Consider the following 27266-nt stretch of genomic DNA (forward strand, 5'->3'; position numbering starts at 1 on the left):
TCGAAACAAAACAAGGTAAACCCTTTATTTTCTTCTCAGTTTACAACACATAATCAACATAAACATTCTACAGTACTTAAAAAAAGAATTTTAGAAAATAATTATACAAATCCGATTTGCCCAGCGAGTCTCTAAATTGCTTGAAATTGCAGTGGAAAGTCTGACTGAGCAAGTCCATATTAAAAAAGACACAGAACAAGAGAAAACAGATAAAAACAATATGCCATTAACCAACTTCTTTTGTTTGTGACCAAACAGTAGTAGCATTGATCAAAGCATTAAAGACTAAAAAGAAAAACACACATAAAGAACAAAGTACAGTACTGCTATTAGAGCATCTGTACAGTCGTTTCTTTCAAGGCAAAGCCAGAATTTTCCTGGATGTGTGGCGCCACTGGCCTTTGGCCACAGGGAGAGGGTGCATCAGTAGAAGCCCCGCTCCAATATGAGGTCCACTGGTGATAAGTTAAACCTAGCTCCAGTTCCTGTGGTGTGACTTGTGGATGTTCAAGGGTCGATATCCATGGGAACAACAGTAAGGATAGCGTCCTCATTTCCACGACGAACAACTACTTTTAAGGTGCCTTCTCGCTTGATGGCGGCGCTAACGTCAGTCGCAGATGAGATCCTCTGGCCATTGATCGAGATGATGACATCATGCTCTTTGAGTCCAGCACTGGAGGAGAGAAAAAGAGTATGATTGGTATTATACATATGTATGTATGTTGTGCAGCAAATTGCTCAGCTGTGCACCCATGATTGTCTTGGTCTTGAGGGTTCAGGGGCATTGTCGGCCCCTTTCTATCTTGACACAACAGAAAGTGCACCACTGACCAATAAAACCCTGGTCCAAAGTCATTGGCATAGTATTTTCCTGCTTTTAAAGGTCGAACAGAGTTCACAAGGTGCGTACACTTTAATGCAGTATTTTTCTATTGTTAACAAACCCCACAAAAGGACACAAACCTTCAATTAATTAATCATATTACGGTAAGTATAAAGTATTTTTTGTGTATTTAAAGCCTGACATATGTGTTTCCTTGGTTTTTATGTTTCCATTGATTTCAAAAGACCATTAAAAACATATTAATGAGCCAAACTCTTGCACTGGATGACCAAGACCAAGACGAGTCAATCCCACATATTCCGACCTGGTACTGGAAATAGTCACTAGAGCGCCAAATATGTATTTCTTCCACCGCTAAAAATAGTCCCTAGAAAAATGTACTCCTGTTTGAGTAACCTTTGCTAAAACCGACAGAGCCATCTGTTTTGTGGAATTGAAAACTGAAATTATTCATGGCCCGTTTTTAAAGATTCAGCAGGAACCAATGGGCTTGCAGCACTAATAAAATAGACAAAACACCAGCCATATCCTTTAACAACAAAATGTGTTGGTTTTATGGCTATTTTTTCCCCTCTTTTTACAGCACCATACTATTATTTCCTCTTCAGTTTTTAGTAGAAAGAATTAAAACAGCAGATTAATTTAATGGCCTACAGATAATGGATCACAAACGGCACATCACTCACACAATAAAACAAGTCAAAATCAAAATACCCTCATGTGTTCCTGGTGTTTTATACAAACATAATAAACTTGGTCTTACGTTACATTTGTTTACAGGTCCATAAGCACAATCTGAATCAACCTACCATCTGTTGTAAGAATTTTAACGATGGAGCGATCATGATGGGAATGATAGTACACCAGGTAGGGGCGTTAAGCAAATAAAAACATGTTGGCTAAATTTACTCCAATAAGGAAAAAAACAAACTAGTAAACCTGAAATCACACACAGACCAAGGCAGTAGCCAGCGGTAATATCAAAAGCCGACTCTCAACACAGCTGCTTAATCACATCCACATGTAAACGCAGACCACCACACCTTCACTTGCAGCAGCATCCATAAACACAACTGCAGCTCAGTACCTCCCTCATTACACTCAGCCGCTCCAACACCTCCATCACAGCAAATGGATGGTTCTCTACAGCACAGTCAAGACTTCCAAAGGCCATAAATGAACACGAAACAGAGTGAAATCAAAAGCTTGAAAGTGCAGGCTAGAAAATAACACAAGTTATAAAAGCAACCACAGAAATGTTATTATGCAAAAAGCGGGGTGATTTAAGCAATGACTAAACTCTGACGAGGCCCTGTAGCGGACACACTGCTCTGGAGTGGGCTGGGTGAGCAGGCGCAGGAAAACCACAGCGCAGCTAGTAACCTCCCCGCATGAGGTTTGAAGGAAATAGCTGACCTCAGCGTCTCCCGAGTCCCACTCTGCTGGAGCTGTGGTAGCGGCTGATTGGAGTGGGCTGCGATTGTGGGAGGAGGGGGATATTTTAGAGGGCCAGGCACTCCAGGCACGCTGGAGTGAGCCATGAATTTATGTTCGACTAAGACAGTTGTGTAGGAGGACTTTGTGTGTTTGAGTGTGTGTCTATGTGCACACTTGACAGTTAGCAAAGAGAAATAAAATAAAGGAAGGAAATGAAATATGCTCTATTTGCATTGCGAGAGGAGACTTGGAGCTGCATGGAGAGTGATGAGAGTGAACTGACTGCACGTGTGCAGAATAAAGTGCCAAAGACAATATCCCAGAGCTGAGAAAGAGTCAGGGACAACTTGCATTTGCAGTTCCCTGAAAACCCATGATGTTATATCCAAGTTAATTTGAACTGAGCCCACTCTTATGGAGCCATATGGGCAAAATGTCTTCCTTACGTTGCAGCTGGTGTCTTTGCGATGACCTCCATAACGTAAGCTCCAGAGGTGATGTCAGGGAAGTCACGATGTCGAGTCTTGAGCTCCTTGGCCAGTCTAGAGGTAGAAAGCGGGACAGAGGGTTTTGTAATCAACTGCCATTTTCTTCTAGCAGAAAATAAGAAACCGGTAGAAGGTGAATGGTTTGTATTTGTAAAGCACTTTTCTACATGCATGCATTCACTGGTGGCCGAGGCTGTCCTCCAAAGCGCCACCTGCTCATCAGGAAGTTACCATTCAAACTCACTCTTTTTCCGATGCGGATATAGCTCAAGGATACTCTGACAGATTAGACTGCCATGGCCAGGGACTGAACTATCGACCTTCTGATCCGTGGTGACCGCTCTACCACAGGAGCGACAGAACTTCTGTTTTTCTCAATAACCTTCTGAGCTTTCTCGTACGTTTTTATAATACCTTCAACTTTGTATCAGTCCTAAAAGTTGTACTACTGGCAGTGCTCAAAGTGGGCCATTACTCAACTTTACCAGCACTTCTACATTTGAGAGTATGTAGACACCAAAAGGAATGTAGGGTCTATTTTTCTTTCGTTGTTCATATCGTGTCTGATGTGCAAATTGCTTGAAAATTAGTGCATATGGCATTTATCTCCCTGGGACAGCATGCCCCTGGAATGAAACTCTGAAACTCCTGAAATGTAAATGTTGCAATTTCTGAGCATAATGAAGGTTGCACTGTTGATATTTCACTGGGGATGTAGCAAGCAGAGCAGTAACTTACGCTGGAGTGAGAGTCATCATCCGCACACCAATATACTTCTTCTTAGCAGCCGCTCTCCCTGGAGATGGACAACAGAACAACACAGACACAATCATTCATCCTCTCGCCTGCAACAGTCTGAGATCTTAGTTTTACGAGGGCGTTTGTTTTGAACTCCAAAAAATAAAAGTCCTCCAGGGTATTTTCCTTTTCATTTCCTTTTTAATATTTCTAGAATTTTTAGAAATATTACTTTAGATCAGACAATGGATCATAGATTGCACGTGTCTCGCAGGGCTTTGTGCACAATGTGCACGTCCACATAGTCCATCTTCCATGTGTTTCATCATCTTGTTTATTTAGTTATTTCATCATATATACAAATCAAAACAAGAAGCCAAGTTGGCAGTCATATATGAAAAACATGTGTGTGCTGTTCCAAAACACTATGTGAGACAAAGGGTGGAAAGCAATAAAATAATCTGACATGTACTGGCATTTTCTTCTTAATAGTTTATTTGCAATGTCATAATCCTGTTGGGTAATGCTTGGTATGGATTCATAAAGCTAGAAATGTATTCAATATCTCAAGAGAGCACACCGATGAAAAACAACAACCAAAGAGATGGCATGCTGAATTATGTTCTCCTTTACTGTATGTGCACACGGGATCTTGGTCCAACTCTTGCAGCCAATTTTCAGTATTTGCCTCCTACAGTTTGTCTCTGTGATTGAATAGAAGCAATAAAATGAAAACATAATAAATTGTGTCAGTGAAAGATTATACCTCTGGACTGACGGTCGTAGGACTCTGCCAGGAACTCTCGAATTTTGTCTGAGGGTATGGCAAAGGATATGCCAGCCGTCACTTTCAATGTGTTAATCCCAATCACCTCGCCATCCTAAAACAGCAAAACTCAAGTCAGTGTCTGGTAACAAACAATTGCAAATTATTACAAGGATATTGACATGCCAGGGAAATGTAAAAACAAGAAAGAAAAAAGGCTTACCAGATTTACAAGAGGCCCTCCGGAGTTTCCATACTGTGAACCGAAGAGATGCAGCGCTTAATATTTTTTCTGTTTGTGATTTTTTTTTTTAAACAAAGTGTACACATGCATCATCATTCACTTACATTTATGATGGCATCAGTCTGAATGTACTCCATGTCAGAGTTGCGCAGGCCCAGCTCTCTGCCCCCTCGCTGAGTGGTGCTGACGATTCCTGTAGTAACTGTGTTCTGGAGGGAAAACGGGCTGCCGATAGCAACCACAAACTCCCCTGGTCTCAGGTCTGAGGAGCGGCCCAGCAACAGCACAGGAAGCTTGGTCTGCAGGTGGGAAACACACGAGAACAAAACAAATGATTCATGAGGCTTTGCACCATAAAAATAATGGTCATGTAGTCCAATAAGTAGGGGAATAAAACATAAAATTACCAATTTCTTCATGTTAATATATCCTAATTCTAGACATGAGAAAAAGTATTTTTCCTCTGTCATTATGCCTTTGCATTCCCTGCATTATGTTAGCCTCTGTGGCATAAACGTTGCCATTGCATAGCAGTGGCAAGACTTACTACATGAACACCAAAAATGCTGTGTGCACGACTTCTCATGTCACAACCACAAGCTCATGACTTCCATGTGAAGGCAGCATATATCCGCCTATACGGTGCATGTGAATAAATAGTTTTGTGACATTGTTAATGTGTTTTATGGGAAATTCATACAGTATTAATGTGTTTTGGTGACTGATGTACTGTCATTAACGAGTACAGCTCTAAAAGAAAATCACTCACTCAGTGTTGGTTTAAGTGCAATTACCCTACAGAGCTTAAAGGACTTCTCGTGATCATGTGTTTTATGAGTGGATGGCAGGAAAATAATTACAGCAAAATGACTGACAGTTTTCTAAACACAACCCAGTCAATGCAACATGGCAATGCTCCCACACAAAAGCAATCACTTCTTTTCCACCGCAGTGAGAAGTGACATTCACGCTAAACAACTCAACTCAAAATGCTAATAATCAAGATCAAAAGCTTCTTTGTTTAACTGAAAGTGTAGCTCACAGCTGACAAATCATTTGTCATGGTAAGTATGCCAGCAGCCTACAGATTATGGAAAATAGACTGATATATGTTAAATAATGAGTACCTTGAGCTCTGGTTTGCCCTGTTACACTGGGCAATGGAAACCAGGCTACTGAGAGCAGGCCTCTACAGACAGACAGGATATATTTATCCATCCGCAGTGACATTTTCTTTCTCTGAATGAAATCATCTATGCTGGGCACCATGCAGTCAAAGCCCACGCTCCACCACATCACGTTGAGCCCGTGCAGAGACGCGACGCCCTGATGGCAGGCAAGCACTAACTTTAGAAAACAACGACCTGTCCCGGGTGCTCCTCCTATGTATCCATTTTGTTTACTCAGGGTTATAAATAGGAGCCGGAGGAGGCTGCAAGGTAACTGAGACAGCAACACAAGTTGGCGCACACAGACAAAAGAATCAGTGTTAAATATGTGCACCAGTCGAACACTCAGGCACAGCAGGCAAATCACAAATCACATTATATTCCGTCATAAAACTTGACACCTTGCTACCGATGCATGCATATAATTTACTCTGTGTTAATGGATGTCTGCAGGCAAAATAAGCTGACAGAAGACATTTGATTCATACACTAATACTAATACAATCAGAAGATTGGATATTGGGAAAACATTTAAGACACACCTTTGATTTAGTCGTCTGCACTGGTGGACCTCCGGGGTTTAGAAAAAACTTAGAAAAAGCACCCTATTGGATGTCTCTATAGATGATAAACCACTGATGGAGTGCTCACTAGGATGCCCTTTCAGAGAAAATGTGACATGCCCTCTAGGGAGGCCTTAAATGGAGAGAGCACGATCTCTTGGGTGCCCTTTCAGTGAAAGAAGGGGATGAAGTGCCATCTAGTGTGCCCTTTAATGGAGAAAAGACTATAACTTTCCCTCTAGGGTGCCCTTAAAATTAAGATCAGCAATGCAGTACCATTTAGGCTGCCCTGCATGCTAGAAAAGGCACTGGTGCCCCACTGCATGCAGCTGGTACCCGTTTGATTTCTTTTTTTGCCCCTGCTCCTCAGAAATCCTGAGTCCGCCACTAATCGTCGGCGTGTTACACTTTCCTGTAAACGATCTCGACCCTTATGGTGAAGTTATTTTTAGAAGATGACAAAGATAGTGATAGCCGGTAACTGAGGAAGACCTTTTCAACCCTTCTTTCCACCTTACCTCACACACGATACACAAACACAAAACACACAAACGTCCGAGGCTGTGTTCCTGATTCCTGTGGCCGAGAACAAACAACCAGGAAACATGCATTTGGCACGTGCAGACACATGCACACAAACAGACACCTGACACAGGAGTAGCAGTCTGTATAATCACCCCCGCTGCCCCTCTCCCTTCACACTCCATGTGAGATAAGAGTATAACCAGATGGAGAGAGGAAGCAGGAGAAACACACACACAGCTGAGAGAGAGAGGACGTCAGGTGGATGTGAGTCACTGCCAAGACATTCAGGACTCGGCCACTGCCGGGCACCATGATTATGATAACAGTTAGTGATACTGGTGGTGCCATGGTGACTGTTGCTATCAGGTGAAAACCTTGTATCTCCAAAATGTCAACCTTAAAGAGCAGCTTTGTTTTCAGCTCGACTGCAGTTAATTACAACATGTTTCTGCAGGGTTTTTGCTGCTTATAGAGGTCTCTACTCATTCCAGGCTCACACACACCCACACAAAGTCACAATGCATTCAGAAAAATAATGTAAAAAAAAAAAGTGCAAAATGCATCAGTGCGCTGACAACCAAACAGTGGCTAGGTGAGAAGGCAGAACAAACACTGAACACGCAGACTGAGCAGCTTTGTGGAAGACCCTTCGCTTACATATCACTTACTAATTGTGACTAGTCAGCAATCTGGAGTGAGTTGTGGAAAATCATCTCGCCATGTGAGTCCGCCTCTACTGACCACCCAAGTGACTCACCCTGCTATTTCAGATGAAGGTTACGGTTGCACTCGTACTTCACCCAAAGACACTGTGGCCACACTTAAAGGAAGGAGGCAAGGTGAAAGAGGGGAACAACAAACACCACAAACCACCAGAGTCTGAGAATGTGAGACGAATGAGTCAAACTCAGTTTTGTTTGATATTACGTGATGCATGAAGCGCGTGTCTGCAGAATCCAGCTTAAAGGGACAGTTCACCCCATAAATATATATTCTGTTGTTGGAACATTTTTGGCCTTTAAGAATAATTACAACATTGACTTATCGAGCAAAATTTATCAAGGTCATGTCCGAATATGACACGATATTGCCTGTTGAGAATGTCACCAACATTTGAGCTTACATGATGCAATAAGAACAGCAGGGTTCTCCTGCACATTTTAAGACTTGTGACTTAGCGACTGAGTGTTTTTTTTATAAATAGAGAAAAACTGCAGCAACACTTTTTGTAGTCAGTTCTGGTCGCACTGCTTTTGTCCTCTCATCTTTTGGATTTTTTCACACACACGCACACACAAAGTCAGAAAAAGTAAACTGCTCTTTGAGAGGGTTACTTGCATTATTTTGCTTTTATATAAAACATTATACCAGGCAATATATTGTCCAACAAAATGTGGTGACAGGCCTACAACTATTTTCTTTTTTCATGGAATTGCTCACAAGGTCACATCTTGAATAACCAGTATGATGTCTGGAAAGTTTTGTTTTTTGTTTTTCAAATGCATTTTTTAAAGTGGTTTCAGCACCACGAGCCAAGTGGCATCTCGTTTAATTTCATTCGAGAGAAGGTAGACATCTCTACGACTAACAGTTAAGACTACAATTAAGAAGGAAAATTTGTATGTTTTGATTTTGGGGTGAACTGTCCCTTTAAGACTCAGAAGATAATCAGTTTGAGGATATCTCAGAAGAATAAACTGTATTGCAATGCATGTGTTTCTAAAGAATTCTGCAAGGATAGCCTCTCCTGTTTGAAACTGAAAGTCACAAAGAAAACAATGTTTTTCAACTGCTTTAGTGTTTAGATAAGAGAAGTGGGGCATCAGATTAAAGAAGGGAGGACTAAACAGTTTTTGACTGAAGAAGTAGCTGCATGGGACACGTGGTGTGAAGAATTCCAGACAGGTTTGGTCAAATGGAGGACTAGATAGTGAAAGGACAGTTAGACAGATAAGCTGGCATACAAGAAAGCAAATTTCTTGGAAAATAGCAGCAGAGTTGCTATAGAGATGTGTCATTGTTTAATGTTACAGCCTTGTTCGTTTGGAGGCTCATTTAAAAGCCATTAAACTAACTACCGTTTTATGACCAGAGGACCAGGTGCAAACTTTAACTCCAGTCAAGCTGGGATGGACTGCGGCTTAATAGTTTCTGAGACACATGTGCATACGCACACATACGAACACACAGAGAGAGGGAGGAGGTTGCCAGGTTCATGAACCCTCACAAACTCAGGTCTGTAAATTAAAACCCACACACCTGGCACTGCTTAGATATACAGGCAGACCACTTCAAAATACACATATTCAGACTAGGAAGCTGCCTGGTCGGGTCAGTGCATGACCCCAAACTGTATATAAGCGCAACTGCAGTCACTTCACGCTTTTCTGTTCCTTTCTTGGAGGCGACTTCAAAGCCAGCATACTTTTATAAGTTCCACCTTGCAACATTCATAAGTACACAAAAGGTATAGAGTTTTATAGCTGACGTCTGAATGTGTGCCCGCGGGCTGTGCTAATGCAGATAAAAATGGGGCAGGATTCAGCACGCTCATACAAAACATCAAGTCATAGGATCAGAAGATCAGGCTGATTGGAGAGAGGGGACACCAAGTGTGTGATTGTCTGCTAGCATAGTGTGTATGGTTGCTTGTTTGTGCATGTTTGGTAGACATTCACCTACATATCTGTAGAAAAAAACAGATATGTAGGTGAATGTTGTGACCATGAGTTTTACACACAAAGCCATAGTTAACACTTGAGGTCGTAGCAATTCCTTGCATTGTAGGTAACATCAACATGTTCACATCACACTAGCTAAACCATATCCTTGCTGACACCCGTACGGAAACCACTATGGTTTCCATATGTTGTTGGGAAGGTTTTTAGTCTGTATAAGAGCAAACATATGTCTGTGAGTTCCGTGTGTATGTTCCACTCTGTGTAGTTTTGCATGAGAGCTCAGAGGACTTGAGGGCGTCTTGGTTCTGGCGAGACACCACAAAAACTTTGAACTGCACAGATCACAATAATGAGAGGAGATGAGGTCTTCATTTGCTTCAGACAGACTGCCTAAAGTAGATTAAATACAACTCTCTTACCTGAAGTATTAGGTCATACTTTTATTTATATAGTTTTGAAATATTTCACTATGATGAAAGCAAACCTTTTCAGCATACAGTCCTGCCCTGACCTTGAACAGTAGAAGAGGTTTATAAAATGGATGTTTAACTGCTGACACTGTGCATGCAGAGATAATAGTGGTAAAAGAGTAAAAACTATGATGGTAATCCTAATTCCTATAGGTTTTATATGTCTAGGGCTGTTATATTGTAGTCTAGACTGTTCTTTATATGACTGGGGGAGCACACTGGAATCTTGTCAAGCAACTCAGAGATCCCATCTTAAAAACCTTGCCTGAAAGTGTTGCACTTTCCTAAAGCCTTCTACTAAATTGTGGTGTATGACATTTGTTAGAAATTAGTTAGTATAATAAAAGGTAGAAGTGGCTGAAGTACAAAAGAAAATAAAGACTTTCTTATTTACCTCTTGTGATATCTAGCAATGCAGAAAATCTCATTTGTCCAGGCTTTGAGATATCTGCACTTTAAAATACAATGGAGTTTAATGGAATTTTGTTTGATGGTTTTCATTTTATAAAATAAAAAGGGTTTAAAAATTCATAACCAGCATTTCTTTCCACAAGCAATGTTAAGTGTCCTCTTTTTTTCATCAGGAATTATCAGGAGAACACACTGATAAGAGTTTTCATATAGGACAATTTCAGGAAAGATGCAGCTTTTTTAAGAAAAAGTGCTGTGAGGACCACAAACAAACCATTCACCTCAAGTTCACTGGATTTTAGAGGGTTGCTAAACATGGCCAAATCAAATAAAAACTATCTGCATGGCAATGTGCCAATAGGAGTAAGATTAAAACTATTTGTCCCACTTCGTCTTAATCTGTGTGAACTAACCCTTGAAGGGACAGTTCAGATTTTGTGGGGTATATTTAGAATATTTACACAGCTTTACCTTGCCGTCAGACTACCCTGTTAAGTTTACCAGGGGGAACTGAAGATGTTTTTTCTGCTCTCTTTAAAGCCATCAGGCCTCATTGACAAAAAGAGTATTTTACCTTGCAGAATAAAGTCTGGTCTACAAACTTTCCCCATAAAGGCAGGGTCAGATGACATAATCTATACCCCTAATCCCCTTCAAGTGTCAGAATGCATCATAGCCTTGACTCTGTTTAGTACAAATATAAAATTATATGAAGGTCAGTGATTGTGTCAAATACATATACACCATCTGATTATAGCCATGGTGGATTTGAAATGTTTCTATCATGCCTCATACACATCTAAAGTGATGCCACTGAGCAGTAATCTGAAACAGTTTTGGATACGGCTGCTGCCTGTCCAGCAGTCTTGGAAAACGATTACGCAGCCGAAAAGTAGGCCAAGACAAAGTGCATCAAGACCCAGCAGGGCAAAGAGAGTGTGTGTATTTTCTTTGGCTCTTTTCCCACCTAGCTGCATCTTAAGCATGGGAACCATTTTGGTTCCAGGGACAAGAGATGAAGGAGAGAGGTTGGGTCAGGAGGAGAGGAGGATGTGATTCATTTCCCCTTCGCCCGTCTCTGAAGGACAGCATGCAGTGTCTTTCCACTGGCAGTGGAGCGTGTCCTCCACGTCCCTGCAGCGAGCCGCCTTAAACCCCCCCCCCCACACACACACACACACATTCTTGTACTTCTATCTTTATGAGGGCCCTCATTGGAATGGTGAATTTTTCATTAGTTTTAGTTTTAATTTCGTTGTGAATTTTTGTTTTCAAATTCAGTTAGTTTTAATTAGTTTTTAGAGTGAGTTTGCTATTTTTAGTTTTTATTAGTTTTTAAATGGGATTATTGTTGGGTGGGAGATTAAAAGAGGTCACAGTAAATGTTGCCTTTATTTCCTTTGTCTGATCCATCTTCATTATGTATAAAAAAAGTTGACAAAGACGAAAACGAATGACATTTTCACTATAATTTTAGTTAGTTTTGTAACCACAAAATAGAGTTTCAGTCAGTTATCTTTTTTAAAAAACTCATTTTATTTCAGTTAACCCTAACATGAACCTAACTGTAACCTTTGACCCTAAAATAAAGTGTGAAGTCTCAAAAAAGCCTTTAATGAAGTGAGGACCGGCCAAAATGTCCTCACTTTGCAAAAATGTCCTCACTCTGGTTAAAAACGTCCTCACTATGTATGAAGTACAAGAACAAACACACACACACACACACACACACACACACACACACACACACACACACACACAGATGCTGATTTGAATAATTGATTGCAAGCTTGCATTTGTCAGAGCACTGTTCATCTAGGGAAATGCAGACATCTCTGACTTCCTGGGGAAACATTTACCCGATGTTGCTGATAAACAGATAGATAAATGCAGGAACACATGGCTACACAGAGGCACATTCCTTCTCTTTCCTCTCTGCACATAAACAGACACACACACACACACACACACACACACACACACACACACACACACACACATACGTTCATTCCAATAATAGCCCTGTCCAAACCAGCACCAGGCAGATTTCCCATAGAGAACGGTTTGAGACCCTTAATAGTAGGTGATGGGTTATATAGAGACAAACAGTGCCATTGTTTGAGGGGACCATGTTGGAAACATAAGGGCCGTTTTCCTCACCACACTGCAACGTCTTGTAAAGCTGAGTTTAGCATGGGGGTTAAGTTAATGGCTAATTTATTTATAGTTACACCCAACAATTTCAGTGGCATTTATTTATTTTTGAGGAAAACTTTGCTGTTGAAAACAGGAATTGGAAGCTTTCCATTCCAGCAAAGCACATGCAGTCCACAACAACATTGATTAACTGCTCAACATTTGCAGTCATTTTTTAAAACAGAGTTGATTTCAGATAGAAGCAGATTCCCATTTTAAGTTGGTTGTTTGGAATCTGTCTTCGGCTAACTTGTTTTAAAAGGAGAAACCTGTAAAGGTCTTTTAAATGTGAACTTGATAGATTTCCACTTATAATGTGTGTTTCCAGCACAGGTTTTTTTTTTTGGTTTTCTAGTCTGGGCAGGTGAGTTTATACTTACTTTCAAATAGGAAATTCAACTTCAGGAGGGTTTCAGTTGAATTTCCTGAATGGTTGTTCAAATGTAATATGCCTCAGTTTTTTTTTTCTAGTATTTCCATACAATAATGTAGTTAGCTTATAATATGCTTACTCTTGGACTTGGAAATAACAATAGGCTAATGCCACTTTTGTAGGTGGTAAGCTAGTTAGCAGGGCATTGTAAAGTTTGCAGCTTGTAGAGCAGATGTTCATTCCTTACAAACATGGCTCCCAAGTTTTTATAAATCCCAAGCACCAAAGCCAAGGACCAATGCTTTCATTCCATTTGCAGGATAAAACACTCAAATCCAAGGTTAATGACTGAACAGGCCATACAACAAAATGATCTGGAATGATATGGAAAATTCTCTGCACAGTACATTTGAGTGTTCTGAAGTCACTCCAAGGCAGCACAGTGGCTTCCAAGCCCACAGGGGTCGATATGAGTCAATCTGATTAACTTAATGTCCTTCCAAGTCAGCAAGCTTTCAAGTCGGAGTGAAAGCAGGTAAATCTGAACACGTCCAATTCATTGTAGGCACTTCCAAGAGAGAGAGTCCAAGTTGTGAGTGAGAGAATGAGGTTAATGAGAGGCCTTTTACAACCGAGAGAACAATGAGTTCTACTATTATTGTTCTGCTGCCACATCACACAATGCGCTCATTAGCCTATTAGCTCACATAGTCCTCCAGACATATGGATCCATTTTCCAGGCCTTGACCACAACGCTCCTTCTTTCTCTGTCCCTCTTGCTTTCTCTTTTCCCCCCATAATCTCTACACAGGAACAAGTGAGTGCAGCACTCTTTCCCCCTTCCCTTCCCCTCTGAAGTTCCAGCTGCTGTAGACAGACTAATGTATTCCCCAGAGCTGAGGGGCAGACCACAGCCCCGAGAATGGACTGGGTCTTGCTACCAATAAACTCCAATTTCACATAGAAAATGGAAGAGAAAGAAGACAGAAGAGCGTCATTACACTCAGGGAAAACCTAACTTTAAACTTTCTCACACATAAACTGGTACAATTGTTTATTGATTATCTGGGACTGCTGTCTGGAGTGCTGACGTTGACAGCAAACAGCTTTTATTTAATGCTATGAGGAAAAGAGGAAAGAGGAGAGAGCAAAGGCAGACTGAGGATGGAAGATTAAATATTTAGCACCAGTCAGGATATTAAATTAAAAAGTCCCATATAGTAATCTTGCTTCAAAAGACCCCATACCTTCAGTGAACTGTCCATGAATAAAGGAGGAATATTTCAAAGCTGGAATTCACAGTTATTTCCCTTTAGGTGCTGAAATGAAACACCCAGCAGCTATAGGTTTGGATGACTATACTTTCTCTTTAATCCAAAATGACAAGTTGGCTCACCCTCCTCCCCTCTCATTATAACTCACTCATCCTCTAATTTACCCCTGTATTAACTCTCGCTAGCTACAACCACACACACACACATACACACACTTCCCCTCATTAGCAGTAATGCCAGTCCCATCTAAATCATGTGGCCTGTTCCAAAGACACCACATGTCTTCTGGAGCTTCATCACTGACTCACGGCCTGGATGACCCGCTCCTACTTTACACAATGACTTACACTCTTTGTCAAAACAAGGATACTCATGATGGTGAATGTGTTTTCTCCCAGTATGACACCCTGAATACATCTGGCTGTCATTTGATTACAATTAACCAGCTTTATTACAGTCACCTGTTGTTTACCAACCACTTATCTCTTGGTGTCATGAAGGAGAAATGCTACACATAAATTTTAGCTTGGCTGGAAAATATGTCTGCACTGTATAAACAAAGACTTCTGCACTGATGGAGCATCATTGTCAAGCAGGATGATACTATTCATGCTTCCACAACATGAATTAATTGCGAATCTGCATTAATCTGCAAAGGCTGTACACACTGAGCATGTGATGCAAACAAATCCCCCGAACGAAGCCCAGCCTGTCATCAACAGACGGAACGGCTTTTATTATGAGGATGAACAAAAACAAAGCGTCTGTCACTGTTCTTTTCCGCACTCTTTGCTCACATTGTCGGCCGAACAAAAACCTGAATGTTTCAACCTCTTTTCAGAAATGGAGGTCTTTGTAATACACCTTATGTTGCTGTCATGAACATCTATTCAGCTTTGTCAGCCAGCCATGAGAGTGAGCTCCATAATGCACTCTGCTCTACTATGACTCCCAGCCAATAGGCCCTGGATCTCTGCCACACATTCCTTCACATGACTGTTGACTGTGATTAACATGTAATGTGGATCCTTTTAGTCCCATAGACAGAGACACAAACGGACAGACTGGGATGTGGAGAGAAAATGAAGCAAACATATGTGCTGTACAGCAAAGTGTTGACAGATATCTAATGCTTTTCATTTAAATATCAACACTGGCTTTAAAGTGCCCACAGGTTTGTGATTGTCTCTGCAAGTTGCTCGTGTGAGGAGTTTTGTAATATCTGTCAGTTGTTTTTGCAGTCTGTCGTGTCTGAACACCAACAGGATCTGGACCGACTGCGAGCCAGCTGTCTTTTAAAGACCCATTTGGCTGCACCTGCATTCTCACTTTACTTCACTTGCACTCTGAATAATCTCCTAGATTTAGAGCTGTTCATGCCACACGTCAATCCGCCAGACTTAAAATTTCCCAACAGTTCAATTACAAAACAGTAAGTTAAATTTTTGACTTTGTTGCAGTGTTTGAGACTGCAGGAAACTTTGTCAAGTGTGCAAATGTTCTCATTCCAACTGACTCATAAAAGTTTGCATAAACGCTAATTTGTAAAAGCAACATCTATTGTTCTCATCCCGGAGGCCGGTCAGCAGCATGGTTTTGTATTGACGTCCTTTGGTGGTTGTGACTAGACATGAACAAATGTAATTATTTGGATCAAGAGTCAAAAAACAAACAGAGGGAGAAATGAAAGTTAGAGAAAGTTATGGGAAAGTGGAGGAAATTAATCCCCCAGTAGTGCTGTCACGATATCAAAATTACGACTTTGATACAATACCCCAACCTCTCTGATACGATACTGAAACAATACCACGGCAAACACTGAGAAAGTCAAGAAAAGTTACAGAATGATCGATGACAGAACATGGAACTTACTGTTTTTTTCTCATTAAAAATGTATTAATTAGAAACATAGTATATGTGGTATGTCTGCTTTACTTGGGTTTATGTGATTTATTTGATTGTTAACTTTATCTTTGCAACCAGATACCATTTATTAAATAATGATTAATGTGAATGTAATGTAATGTAATGTGAATGGAAATGCAGCACAGGGAAAAAACATAACCCCAAAAAATGATAGATAAATGATAAATTGAGATTCGGATTGCAGAAAAGCTGCAAAATGTCACTTGATGGACAAAGAACACTTTTACACATGCTCTTTGGTGGATAATTTGTTTGCCAAATTACAGGAGATGTTTTGATAAATTCAGAAAACGTGCCGTGTCTAATCTTATTGGTACATTTAATGTGTTATTTAAGACATATTTGTATTTTCCTATTTTTTTTTTACTTTTTGGCGATACAGATGCCAGCTCAGGGTGTTGCTGTTTTCCACCCAGTGGTGCAGAGAAGAAAAATGGCAAAAGCAGCTCCAGACCATATTTTGGCATGATAAACAACACGTTACGTTAATCTGAGTATGTAGTAATAGTAAAATATTAATTTTCATATATCATATAAAAAGATGTATAAGATGGCAATGAGACAAAATCTTAACTAAAGGGACAGTTATTCATTTTGGGAACCTGTTTTGCTTTCTTACTAAGAGTTGGATAAGAAGATCAATAGCACTGTCATGGCTGCATAATAACTACGGAGCTGAAGGCTGTAAGCAGCTCGTCTTCGCTAACCTTGGCATAAAGACTACATTTAGAGAACAGACGTGAGAGTGGTATTGATCTTTTCATCTCATGCTCAGTAAGAAAGTGAAGATAGACAATTCCCAAAATGTGAAACTATTCACTTAAGGGAGATCTGTCTGAGATAGGTAGAAAACATGTTCAAGCACTTAGTTTCATCAACTTTCTAGAGGTCAGGACACATAACTACCACTGCACTGTTGCAGCCTTTTGACTGACCGGTGCTTCGATCTTGATGAGAGCGATATCTGATTTCTCGTCCACATCTTTGATTTTGGCATCATAGGAGGCTCCACTCTTCAGCTCCACTTTCACCCGGTGTTTATTAGCCACCACATGGGCATTGGTCACAATCTGGCCGTCCTCTGCCACAACAAAGCCAGAGCCACTGGCCACCGCCACCTCCCGCTTGGAATAGGTCATCCTGTAGGGGAAAGGAGAGGGCGGTGGGATGGAGGAGGAAGAGATTAGATCTTTTCAATCCACTTCACTTTTTCAAAAAGCCTCTTCTTCTAGAAAAACAAACTGAGAAGACAACACCAATGCATGATGTAACAGAAGTGTAAGACTTGAAAACTGAAAACAAACAAAGTTTAAAGCATTTGAGCGTCGGCGCAAGAGGTAAATATATAAATAGGAAAGTGAGTATTCAAAGGTGAGCTGGAGAGATTAAGTACACATAAAAACAGTAAGAGGAGGAACAAACAAACACACACACACACACACACACACACACTGCAGCATTAATATACAGCACAACCTCAATGAACAACTGCTTTCAAGTCAACCTGAGGCAGCGGCTGCGAAGGAGGGAAGAAGAAGAAGAAGTGTTAGAAAAGACAAGTGATAGATCTGAGTGAGGGAAAAATGGAAATCAGAGGAGTTGCAGGCGTTCAAAGAACCACTTTACAAGTAACACTGACAGACACGACAGAGACGACAAAGGCAAAGAATTGAGGTGTCAAAGAAGGACTTGGAGCAGACATAAAAGAGCATAAAAGCTGTTGAGGCGATGAAAAGGAGAGACGTTGAAAGACTGCAGAGTAAGATGCTCTACCAGTAGTGCGGTCTGGTTAAGTACACAGGTGGGCTGTAAATTCTAGTGTGTTTCAGTCTGTCCCCCCCACACACTCACTCAGAGACACACACACAGGTGCACAGATCTTACTTGCGGTAAAGTTCAATGTGAACCACAGACGGAGCAATTTTCTCCACCACGTCGGCGATGAAGTTGTATTTGTGCCTTGGGCTGTCTGGGTTGTCCTGAGCTGGAAATACAACACACACACACACACACACACACAGGCATACGTCAGAATGTCAGACGAGTAAAAGCAAACAAAAGATGCACTCAAATACTGTATGATGTAAGAGCTGTGTGAAAATAGAAAAACCATCAAATAAAACTGCCCTTTATCATAACACACAGAGGAAAAGAAAAGATGACAGTTCATCTGTGGTGGAGACTGTCTCGGTCCGGTCTGACACACAGGCACACACACTCATTTACAAACCCATAACCCCGGACACAAACCTCACAAATAAATACTTAACCTTGACCTTTATCCTTATCTTACCCCATGGTTGATTGTATACACACACTCTAAATTCTTAAACCATGAACAGGTCTTTTGTCAAAACCAAACTGGTCCTCACAAGTAAAACACCACTCACACTGTCTGAGAGTGTATGAATGAGCACTGCCAAATACACTGAATCACCCATCCCACCATCTATACAGCATTGGGCAAGTCAGGAAATGTTGACTGATTTACCTGGTAATTAAGGTCTACCCAGGAGACAGTTTAACCAAAGCTATGAATCAAAACTCCCCAGACCTTTCCCTGTGAGCTTTTCATCCTTCACTGCATAAACCCTCATTTTGCCACGTACCTCTAACTACTTTGTCTCACAAGGACAATTTTCAGTCATTACATTCTCCTACAGGGCAGAATTTGCGAAAGTCAAAGGCACCCATAAGCCCTGGGATATCATTGATTGCAGCGAAGGGTTAAGGAAAGAGAAAGACACTTTCCGCTTGAGGTGCATTTAAGCTAAAGCAAGCATGGAATGAGCACCGTCTTGCCGTACTGAATGGCACTAAATTATACAGTCTGAAAACATTTGTCAACCCGCAGGGGGAAATTCTGGTGTTACATGAACACTCAACTCAACTGCAAGACAAATTCTATCTATCTATCTATCTATCTATCTATCTATCTATCTATCTATCTATCTATCTATCTATCTATCTATCTATCTATCTATCTATCTATCTATCTCTTTCTAAAGGCAAGGAGGGGGATGACTCCACTCGTTGCAAAAAGAAGTCAGATTGCATAGAAGTCTATGAGAGAATTACCCTACTTCTCACTTGATTTATTACCTTCGTAAACATTTTATTAATGGGTTTATGGTCTCAATTTCAAGTTTCAAGTCTTCCTTAATACAACATGACGTTTTGTGAATTTATGGTCCCATTTATGTTACTGTAACAAAGTGGGTATTCTTTAAGGTGGGGCTACCTTGTGGTTGACCAGTTGAACTTTGACCCTTGTGTTTTTTAGTTTATGACTGTTGACTAACATTTGGTCATCTAAAAAATGTCAGCGTTCAACTGCACTAAAAGACACCCTACGGAGTCAGCTGTTCATTTTGAATTATTATTGCAATCGTAAGCTGTGAACTTGTTAACTTAAGCTCCATCCTCTCATCCAAATATGGTCACCTTTGGCTCCAAAACATAGATGTGGCCAAAATGCCAAATTTGAGACATCATAAACCATTTGGTGACTTCATGATGGCGAGAGAAAAAGTCAGAGATAAGTCATCTCATAAGTTATTAAGAAATTTCACTAAAAGCTGAACAAAAAGTTGGGAATAACCAGTGTCACTCAGTTTTATCATGTGAGGAGCATGAGCCTTTGGAGAAAGTGGTGGACTGGCTGACCTACATCCCTTGAGCAATGCCACTAAATTTAAAAAATTGTTAGTCATACACAAATGTGAGCACTCTTCTCCAAACCTCTACATATAATTTTCCTGTTGAACCTTAAAACAAGCATTAAATCTGATAAATTCTGCACAAGTTTCTTACCACAGAGAGAAGTGATGGAAAGACTGTAGTCATTTTCCATATGCTAGCTTCACACCCGGGGGGTTGGTGGTCAGCTCTGATAGGATTATATCGTAAGAGAGAGAGCTGGTCCAGTGACCAGAACCTGTGTTGTTTCTGGAGCGTCCACACAGGCTCTCAGTCTCATTCACTTCACTGTGTTACCATGAGTGCTGCCTCAGCACGCACACACAAGGATGTTTACTTCCAGAGTCACACTGCTACAACTGTAATGCCATGGGATGATAGTAGACTTATAGGCCCAATGTTGCAAGTTGTTCAAGATGGGAAACCATGAATCAGATGGTGTGCACAGTTTAGTTACACCAAAGAGCCCAGCCAAGCCATTGTTGTCTGATTTATACACTGTGGGGGATTATTTCACTGCTGAACTGATCTTAGAAGGGCTTTACTGTTGTAGAATTAACTTGACTTATGAGCAGCTGTCTCCTTAAATGCCAAAAAAACGCTAATTCATCCTTAACTTTGAAGTCCTGAATGTCACTGATGTGTGGAAAGAAAGTTGGGATGTAAAACTTTCTGATTACTGTCTAATCCACATATTGGTATCATGTCTCCAACTCCTGAATTGTTGCCAGAGGCCGATTGTAGCAGGTCTGCAGTGACAGGCATCTAAGTTAACAGATAATTGGCTGTCCACTGTGTGCATCAATTATCTCTTTAAAGATATATTATGTAGGATTTTTCCTCAATACAATGTATAGACTGATGCAAGAGTAAACCCTCCCAATCCACGAGTAGTGTGTGGTAATGTCCTGCCCTCTGCTTGTATTTAATGTTTTATTTCCATTTGCTCTGTTCAGGACATTTCAGGGTGTCACCCTTTGGGCATGAACTTACGAAAATTGCAGACAGTGCAGAGAAAAACATAAATATAGCAATGCAAGTGCCAAGCAGACGAAGCTCGTTCAAAAACATTTTTTCTTTATTTTTTATGAGCCAGGGAGGAGGGGCCAAGTTTGAATGTTGTGTTTACTAACAGTAAGCATAATAAATATGGATTTTATAGGGCAAAAAAAGGGAGATTCTTCAGAGGTGTTGTAGGTGGTTAGGTTGGAAATGTTTCAAGTAAAAGTGGACAGATAGGACGATCTGTGTCTGTGTCTGTAAGTCTATAAGTATCTAATACTTTTGCACATGGGTTTACATTGGAGTTAATAGAAAGCCTGGTGCAGATAACCATTAAAACACTCATCATCTGCAGTTTGATTATTCATTTAAACATATGAGCAAGTTAAAGACAAAGGCGTCAACAACGAAGTGAGTCATTTGGAAACAGGCTATTTAAAACTTGGTAAATCAGGAACAAGAGAGCAAAATGATCAAAAGTAACCCCTAGGTTCTAAGAATATCACTTTATGAAGGTTAAGAAGTGGCCTCAAACGTAGTTGTATGCGTGGCTATTAACACTGACATTGAGTTTCACTCTTGTGAAACCAATCCAACCTTTCTGTCAGTTAGAGTCAGTCTAATTGTTTCAGATTAAAGTAGAGAAACACTATTAATTACATAACAATGGTGGAAAATGCAACCAAACTACTGGAGGTTCAGTCCAAGTCGGAAAAAAGAACTCAGTCACAAGAAAGACGTGCAAAGGAGGACAAATTTACAACTTAAAGAGGCCCAAAAGTCCTCCTTGATAATCCTTGATGATGATACTTTGATGAACAGTTTTACTATAAATGTAACACCATTAGAAAAAGGTCTTTTATCAGCATCAGTACGCTCAAATATATCACTGGAATTGGTTATTCAGTGCATTAATGAAAACGCCAGATTGGAATATGTAAAAAGTATCATGGGGTTTCAAAGACATTACAGTTGTTAAGTTGCCACAATTTCAAATATTTTGGACTTTTTTGACAAAAAGGAGTTGAGCGACTTGCCCGTCAGCAGGAGGAACTGGGTATAGAAGTACCAGTCCTGTGATTAGTGGATGGCCTGCTTTACTGGGAGGCAGAACAGTAGGTATTAACTATTCTTTAAGGAAGCCATGCTACCACACAGAGGTGATGAAGCGGAAAGATGAAAAATGATTCAAAACTTAGTCTCATGTGGGAGATGATCACATTCCTACTCTGCAGTGACTGAGTTCAGTTTTAATCAAATAGCTTAAAGCTTTCACCCATATGGAAGACACATTGAGGTTAGATCCTAACTTTATTACGCTCAAATAAAAGATCCTAATAAAGTCAAGCATCAGTTTAAAAACAATCAGATGTCTAAAATATTATTTCTGGAGTCAAATCAAGCTTCTAAAGACCAGAGACCATTTAAACATTTAAAAAGACAGTTCATGGAAAGGTGCTCTCTTTATTCCATTTCTTCTTCTTCCTCCTCTCTCTCTCTCTCTCTCTCTCACACACACACACACACACACACACACACACACACACACATACACACACACACAGGCCCCCTATCCCCATCACTCCATACACCCATTACCCCCTCCCCGCTCTACATAATGACCTTCACCACACGGGTCCCCACTCCAGATCTCAGCTTCTTTTCTTTTTCAATTTTCCCATACATAGCACCCACTGTTTTATTGGCGCCTGCAGGCGGAAGCATTTTTTTCTGATTCCCTAGACAAAAAAAATTGATGTGAATACAGTAAGGTCAGCTCTGACACTCTCTCACACACACACACACACAAACACACACACACACTGGTCCTCTCCTGTTGGGCTAACTGAGATTCATCAGAGCCAGGGTTATCCCAAATGTGTCAAATCTAAGCAAATCTTTCTTTTGATTAAAAAAAATAAAGCCTTAAGAATCATAGCAACCACAGCCACTTAGTTGTGTGTATGCTATTATAAAATAATTTCCTGTAAGTCATTGATTTGGCTGAACAGATGTGAGTTTTGGCAATTCAGTGTAAGTTTATGACTCATGTAGTTCTGATGAGGCTCTGCTTTTCTGCACTTAAGAAGATATACAGCTTATTTTTGCTGCTCTTTATAATAATACAATGACACATTGGCAGGATTTAGTGACACATTGTGCAAATCGATGATTAACTCAAACTGACATATTTTCCAATTTCTGCAATTTTTGTTTCTGTGTGTCCCATTTTAATTCAATACAACTAAATTAATTTTTCCATTACGGACCTCACCCAAGGGTGGGGGCTCATAATACAATGAGAAACACACACACAACTGAGTAAGTTAGGGGGCGGTCATAGTTGGAGTTAGGTTAGAACTAATCTCTACACTCACAGTTCACTTTATGAACTAGTGAGGTATACCTAATAAAGTGGCAGTATGGTTTTCTGCATACCTTGGTTGTAACAAGTTATTTGAGTTACTGCTGCCTTTCTATCATCTGGTCATTCTCCTCTGACCTCTGGCATCAACAGTCATTTTGGCCCAGAGAACTGCCACTCACTGGATATTTTCTCTCTTTCGGACCATTCTCTGTCAACCCTAGAGATGGTGTGTGTGGGAAAATCCCGGAAGATCAGCAGTTGGTGAAATACTCAGACCAGCCCGTCTGGCACCAACAACCATGCCACATTCTAAGTCACTTAAATCACCTTTATAGGCTGATTATAGTCCATGTAGCATAAATCAATCATGTTTAAACAGACTTTGGTTGAAAGAAAAAAAGAGGAGGAACCCACTAGCCAAGATGCAATCTCAGATCCCTTCAGCTTATTTCTCTCGACAATTTAATGTTTTATTACCTGAGCTAACTTAGCTAAAGAGACTGCTCGTGAAACCGTCAAAGTCATAGACATCGTCTCTCAACTCGGACTACATTCTCACGTCTCAAGTTGCTAATCGGACCGCAAACAATGGTTGGTGCACAAAAGAGAGAAGTCTCAGCCTGTCATATTCATTATCTGATTTGTTCATACATATCAGCCCTTGCCCCCCAGAGGCTAAATCATAATCAGACAATTACTGATGGGTTACGAGACGGGCAAAGTGATATACAGGCCTACTGTCAAACTGTACATGCACAGACCAGTTTACAACCCCTGGGGCTTAAAAGATATTAATTCATTAACTTTAAAACTGTTTATATTTTGATGTGGGGTCTAACAGTGACGATACTGTAGACTTTTGGGTTGGCAGTTCACATTTTTCTTGTCCTAGTGTGATTTGAACACAAAGAGAACATATAAACATCTCCTGGTCAGAATAAATAGAGATACACAAGAGCACAACGGTGAAGGACATCTATGAAAGAGGCTGCAGCAAAGATGGCCTAGCGAAAAGAGAATTAAAGAAATAATGAGCTAAGGAAATACAGGCATCACAAGCAGGAAGGAAGATAGATGAGGAAAACAGACGGAGAGACATGCAGAAACAGGAGCAGAGACGGACTGATTGAACGACATAAAAAAGGAAAAGACACATGCACAAAGATGATCTTTTAATATTATGAGCGGCTGAGACAAGTCGGGGAAGAATGTGCGTATTCAGCACATGTCACAGGCCTGAGTCACAGAGTGCATTCTGCATCATCAGCTGTAGTCCAGTCACTCCGCAGCTACATATTGTATTGGGTTTACAGTCCGATTAAAATCTAAATAGATCATTAAAAAGGTACTGCAAGCGTAATCTGCATGCTCACACCTTTATTCATCCACATAACAGACTTTTAGGTTGTTTTGGTGAGCCTGTATGAAGTTCTGATTCAAAAATGGATAACGTGGGATGTCCTGGTAGTCTAATCAGTTGCCTGTCACCCTCTATAGTCTTTAAAATGTTTGAACTGGGTTACTCCATCATTATTTTCAATAAGGGCTTGAAAAAGTGGGTCAATTTAAACAAATACGACCCCAAGGTCACAGAAATATTTGACCCAATTTTCTTTGCCAAAATGAACAACTTGCATAATCAACGTCTTTATGGTCCAGACACAAAATGACATCATGCAAAGTGTACTTGCATATGTTTTCTTAACATGGGGCCAAGTTGCAGGGTAGTAAAAGGCACTCAGAGGGAAGAGGGAGGGGCTTTCTTTTCACCGTCAACTTCTGCAGTTCTAATTCTAAATCCTTAATCAGATCGTATTCTAAAGTTAATCTAAAACAGGAGAGATGCTACCACAGGCAGCATTATTCACCAGCAGCTTGGACATCTGATTTACCAAATGTAATGTGACTCGTTTTATTGCAGCTATGGAAATTTTCCCTGGGTGCCTCGGAAAATCAATAGCATTCACCGCAGTCTTGCTCTGTTTCAGACATGGTTAGCAGCCTGGGCATGACTTAACTATTTAAGTTGCTTACAAACAAATGTGGCCATACAGTCTGCCCTACCACGGCGCCCACACAGTTTTTGATGTACATGTAAAACCTTTCCCCCAAAATACGGGTTGCTAATTTTGTGTTTTGCTCTGAGTCTCCTGCCTGTTTTAAACTGTCTTCGAAGAAGGAGGAATTATGGCTTTGAATCAACGCCAGGCATTCCTTCATGTGACTGTAAGTGTGATTTATGAGTGACAACAGAAACACACAGAAGGAGAGACACACTGAGAGGTAAAAAGAAGAGAGAAGTTGGAGTTGCAGAGCAGTAGGAGGGGAGGAGGTAAGTTTCCAAGCTTTGAGGTAAGTTATAGGTCTTGGAGGCAACAGGTGTTGAAGCTCTTCAGTCAGAAGTTTGCAACTGCAGATGTGGTGCACACTTCAGATGCACATGTGTAGAACACATGCACATACACAACAACAAAACTGACACAATGTCTTAACCACCTGTAGCCTCATGTGTGCAAGGGCTTTTCATTATTGAATATTTCATAAGCCTTTTAAGGTACATCAATCAAATAAAGAGTTAATGATGATGAATGACTCACTGAATAAATTGTACAGACTGTTTCACAGAGCAGCAGACGTGAAGAATGATGTCTGTTTATTATTGAGCTCCACTGATTAGAGTTAAATACTTTTAACGTGACAGTCTGGTATGTGTTTCAGTATGGACCTGAACTTTATTATGTTATTACAAATGTATGACTTCCTTACTGTTCAATAGCAGCCTTCAGTGAATCCTACTTATCAGGCTTTAAAAATTCCTTTCTGTTCAGCTAATGCAGGCTGAACTGGCATGAACGGCATTGTAGATTAAACAATCAAATGGATTATAGCCATGTGACTGCCCACATCAAGCTTTACATCATTCAACCAGACAAAAGTAAAAAAAACAGTTCTCTGATTGAGTCTAATTGTAATGCAGGAACAAGAGGGAGACACTGCTGAATGGTGGCCCTTGTTATCCAAACACATGGGGATTGTGTGCCACTGGATGCAGCTTTAACATCAGTGTAAAGTTCAAAATACAAAGTGAGGATTTTAGGGGTCAAAGGCAAGTTAAGAGTGAAGGTAATATGGCATACAACAAAGATAAATAACAGTTTTACTTGAGCCAATCCAGATATTATGTGTATGTGACATGCAGATTTTTGTTTTAAAAGGACAAACTGTTCAGTGAGATGTTTCTCATTAGTTTCAGGCAGCAGAGAGTATTCAAAATACAGAATAATCACTGTTCATCCAAGACAATCACAAACATTCAACTTTCTGACATTTATTTCAACATCACAGTTTGTTTCTGTTGGTCTCTGTCCTGATCCTTACCTTTCCCGCAGGCTCCCCGCTGAATGAAGAGAACAGGTGGCTGCTGCAGCTTCTGCGCCCGGCGGCTGACCCTCTTCAGCTCGCAGATATTCCGGTAGGACACCCCATCGCTTCCACACACCGGGTCGGTGGCTTTGCAAACGCAAGTCCCACTCTTGCTTCTCCTTCTCACCGTGATAGTGTATGCCACCCCACCGGAGACGGAGCACTCCAGCCCTTCACCGCACACCGGGTCGCCGAGCTTCCCCAAGCCGCCGCAGGCTTCGCCCTCTCCGGACGCGCAAACCGGGCAGCAGTTGCAGGCGTCGAGGCTTTGCCCCACCGAGCAGTCCGCTGACAGCCGGGGACACATCGACTTGTCACACCGAGCAGGACATCCGATAACATACCGGCTGGAGACTTGCGCATCAGCCGGCACGAAAGCAAAGGCAACGATTACGCACAACAGTGACCAGAACATGATTCTAAAAATAAAATAAAATAAAATAAAGTAAGTAAGTTAAATAAAAGTTTTTAAAAAGTTCCAAAAGCTCGCTCTCTGCTTGCAGTGTAATGGGATGAGAGAGCTCAGTAGTAATGAGGGGGGAGTCACTTGAGCTAGAGAGGCATTTAACAGTAACTCCACTGCGCCGCCAATTACGCGACTTCACGTTTTTTTCTGCACATCACAGACGCAGCTCACTTTCTAGACAATCACAACAAGCCCGGTGA

General features: G+C 40.8%; 1 protein-coding gene across 1 annotated transcript; it reads right to left on the minus strand.

Moving 5' to 3' along the window:
- LOC131993494 (serine protease HTRA1A-like) lies at positions 1–27202 on the minus strand. Its single transcript, XM_059359431.1, has 9 exons — positions 26556–27202; positions 17993–18092; positions 17044–17248; positions 4625–4819; positions 4500–4532; positions 4277–4391; positions 3511–3568; positions 2731–2826; positions 1–676 (listed from the first exon to the last, which is right to left on the minus strand). Exons 1-9 carry the CDS (start codon positions 27013–27015, stop codon positions 508–510), a joined length of 1431 nt encoding a protein of 476 aa, XP_059215414.1. The 5' UTR covers positions 27016–27202; the 3' UTR covers positions 1–507.
- Between the last annotated feature and the right edge of the window lie 64 nt (positions 27203–27266).

This window comes from Centropristis striata, chromosome 20, assembly GCF_030273125.1.
Source record: "Centropristis striata isolate RG_2023a ecotype Rhode Island chromosome 20, C.striata_1.0, whole genome shotgun sequence".
In the NCBI taxonomy this organism is placed as follows: domain Eukaryota; kingdom Metazoa; phylum Chordata; class Actinopteri; order Perciformes; family Serranidae; genus Centropristis; species Centropristis striata.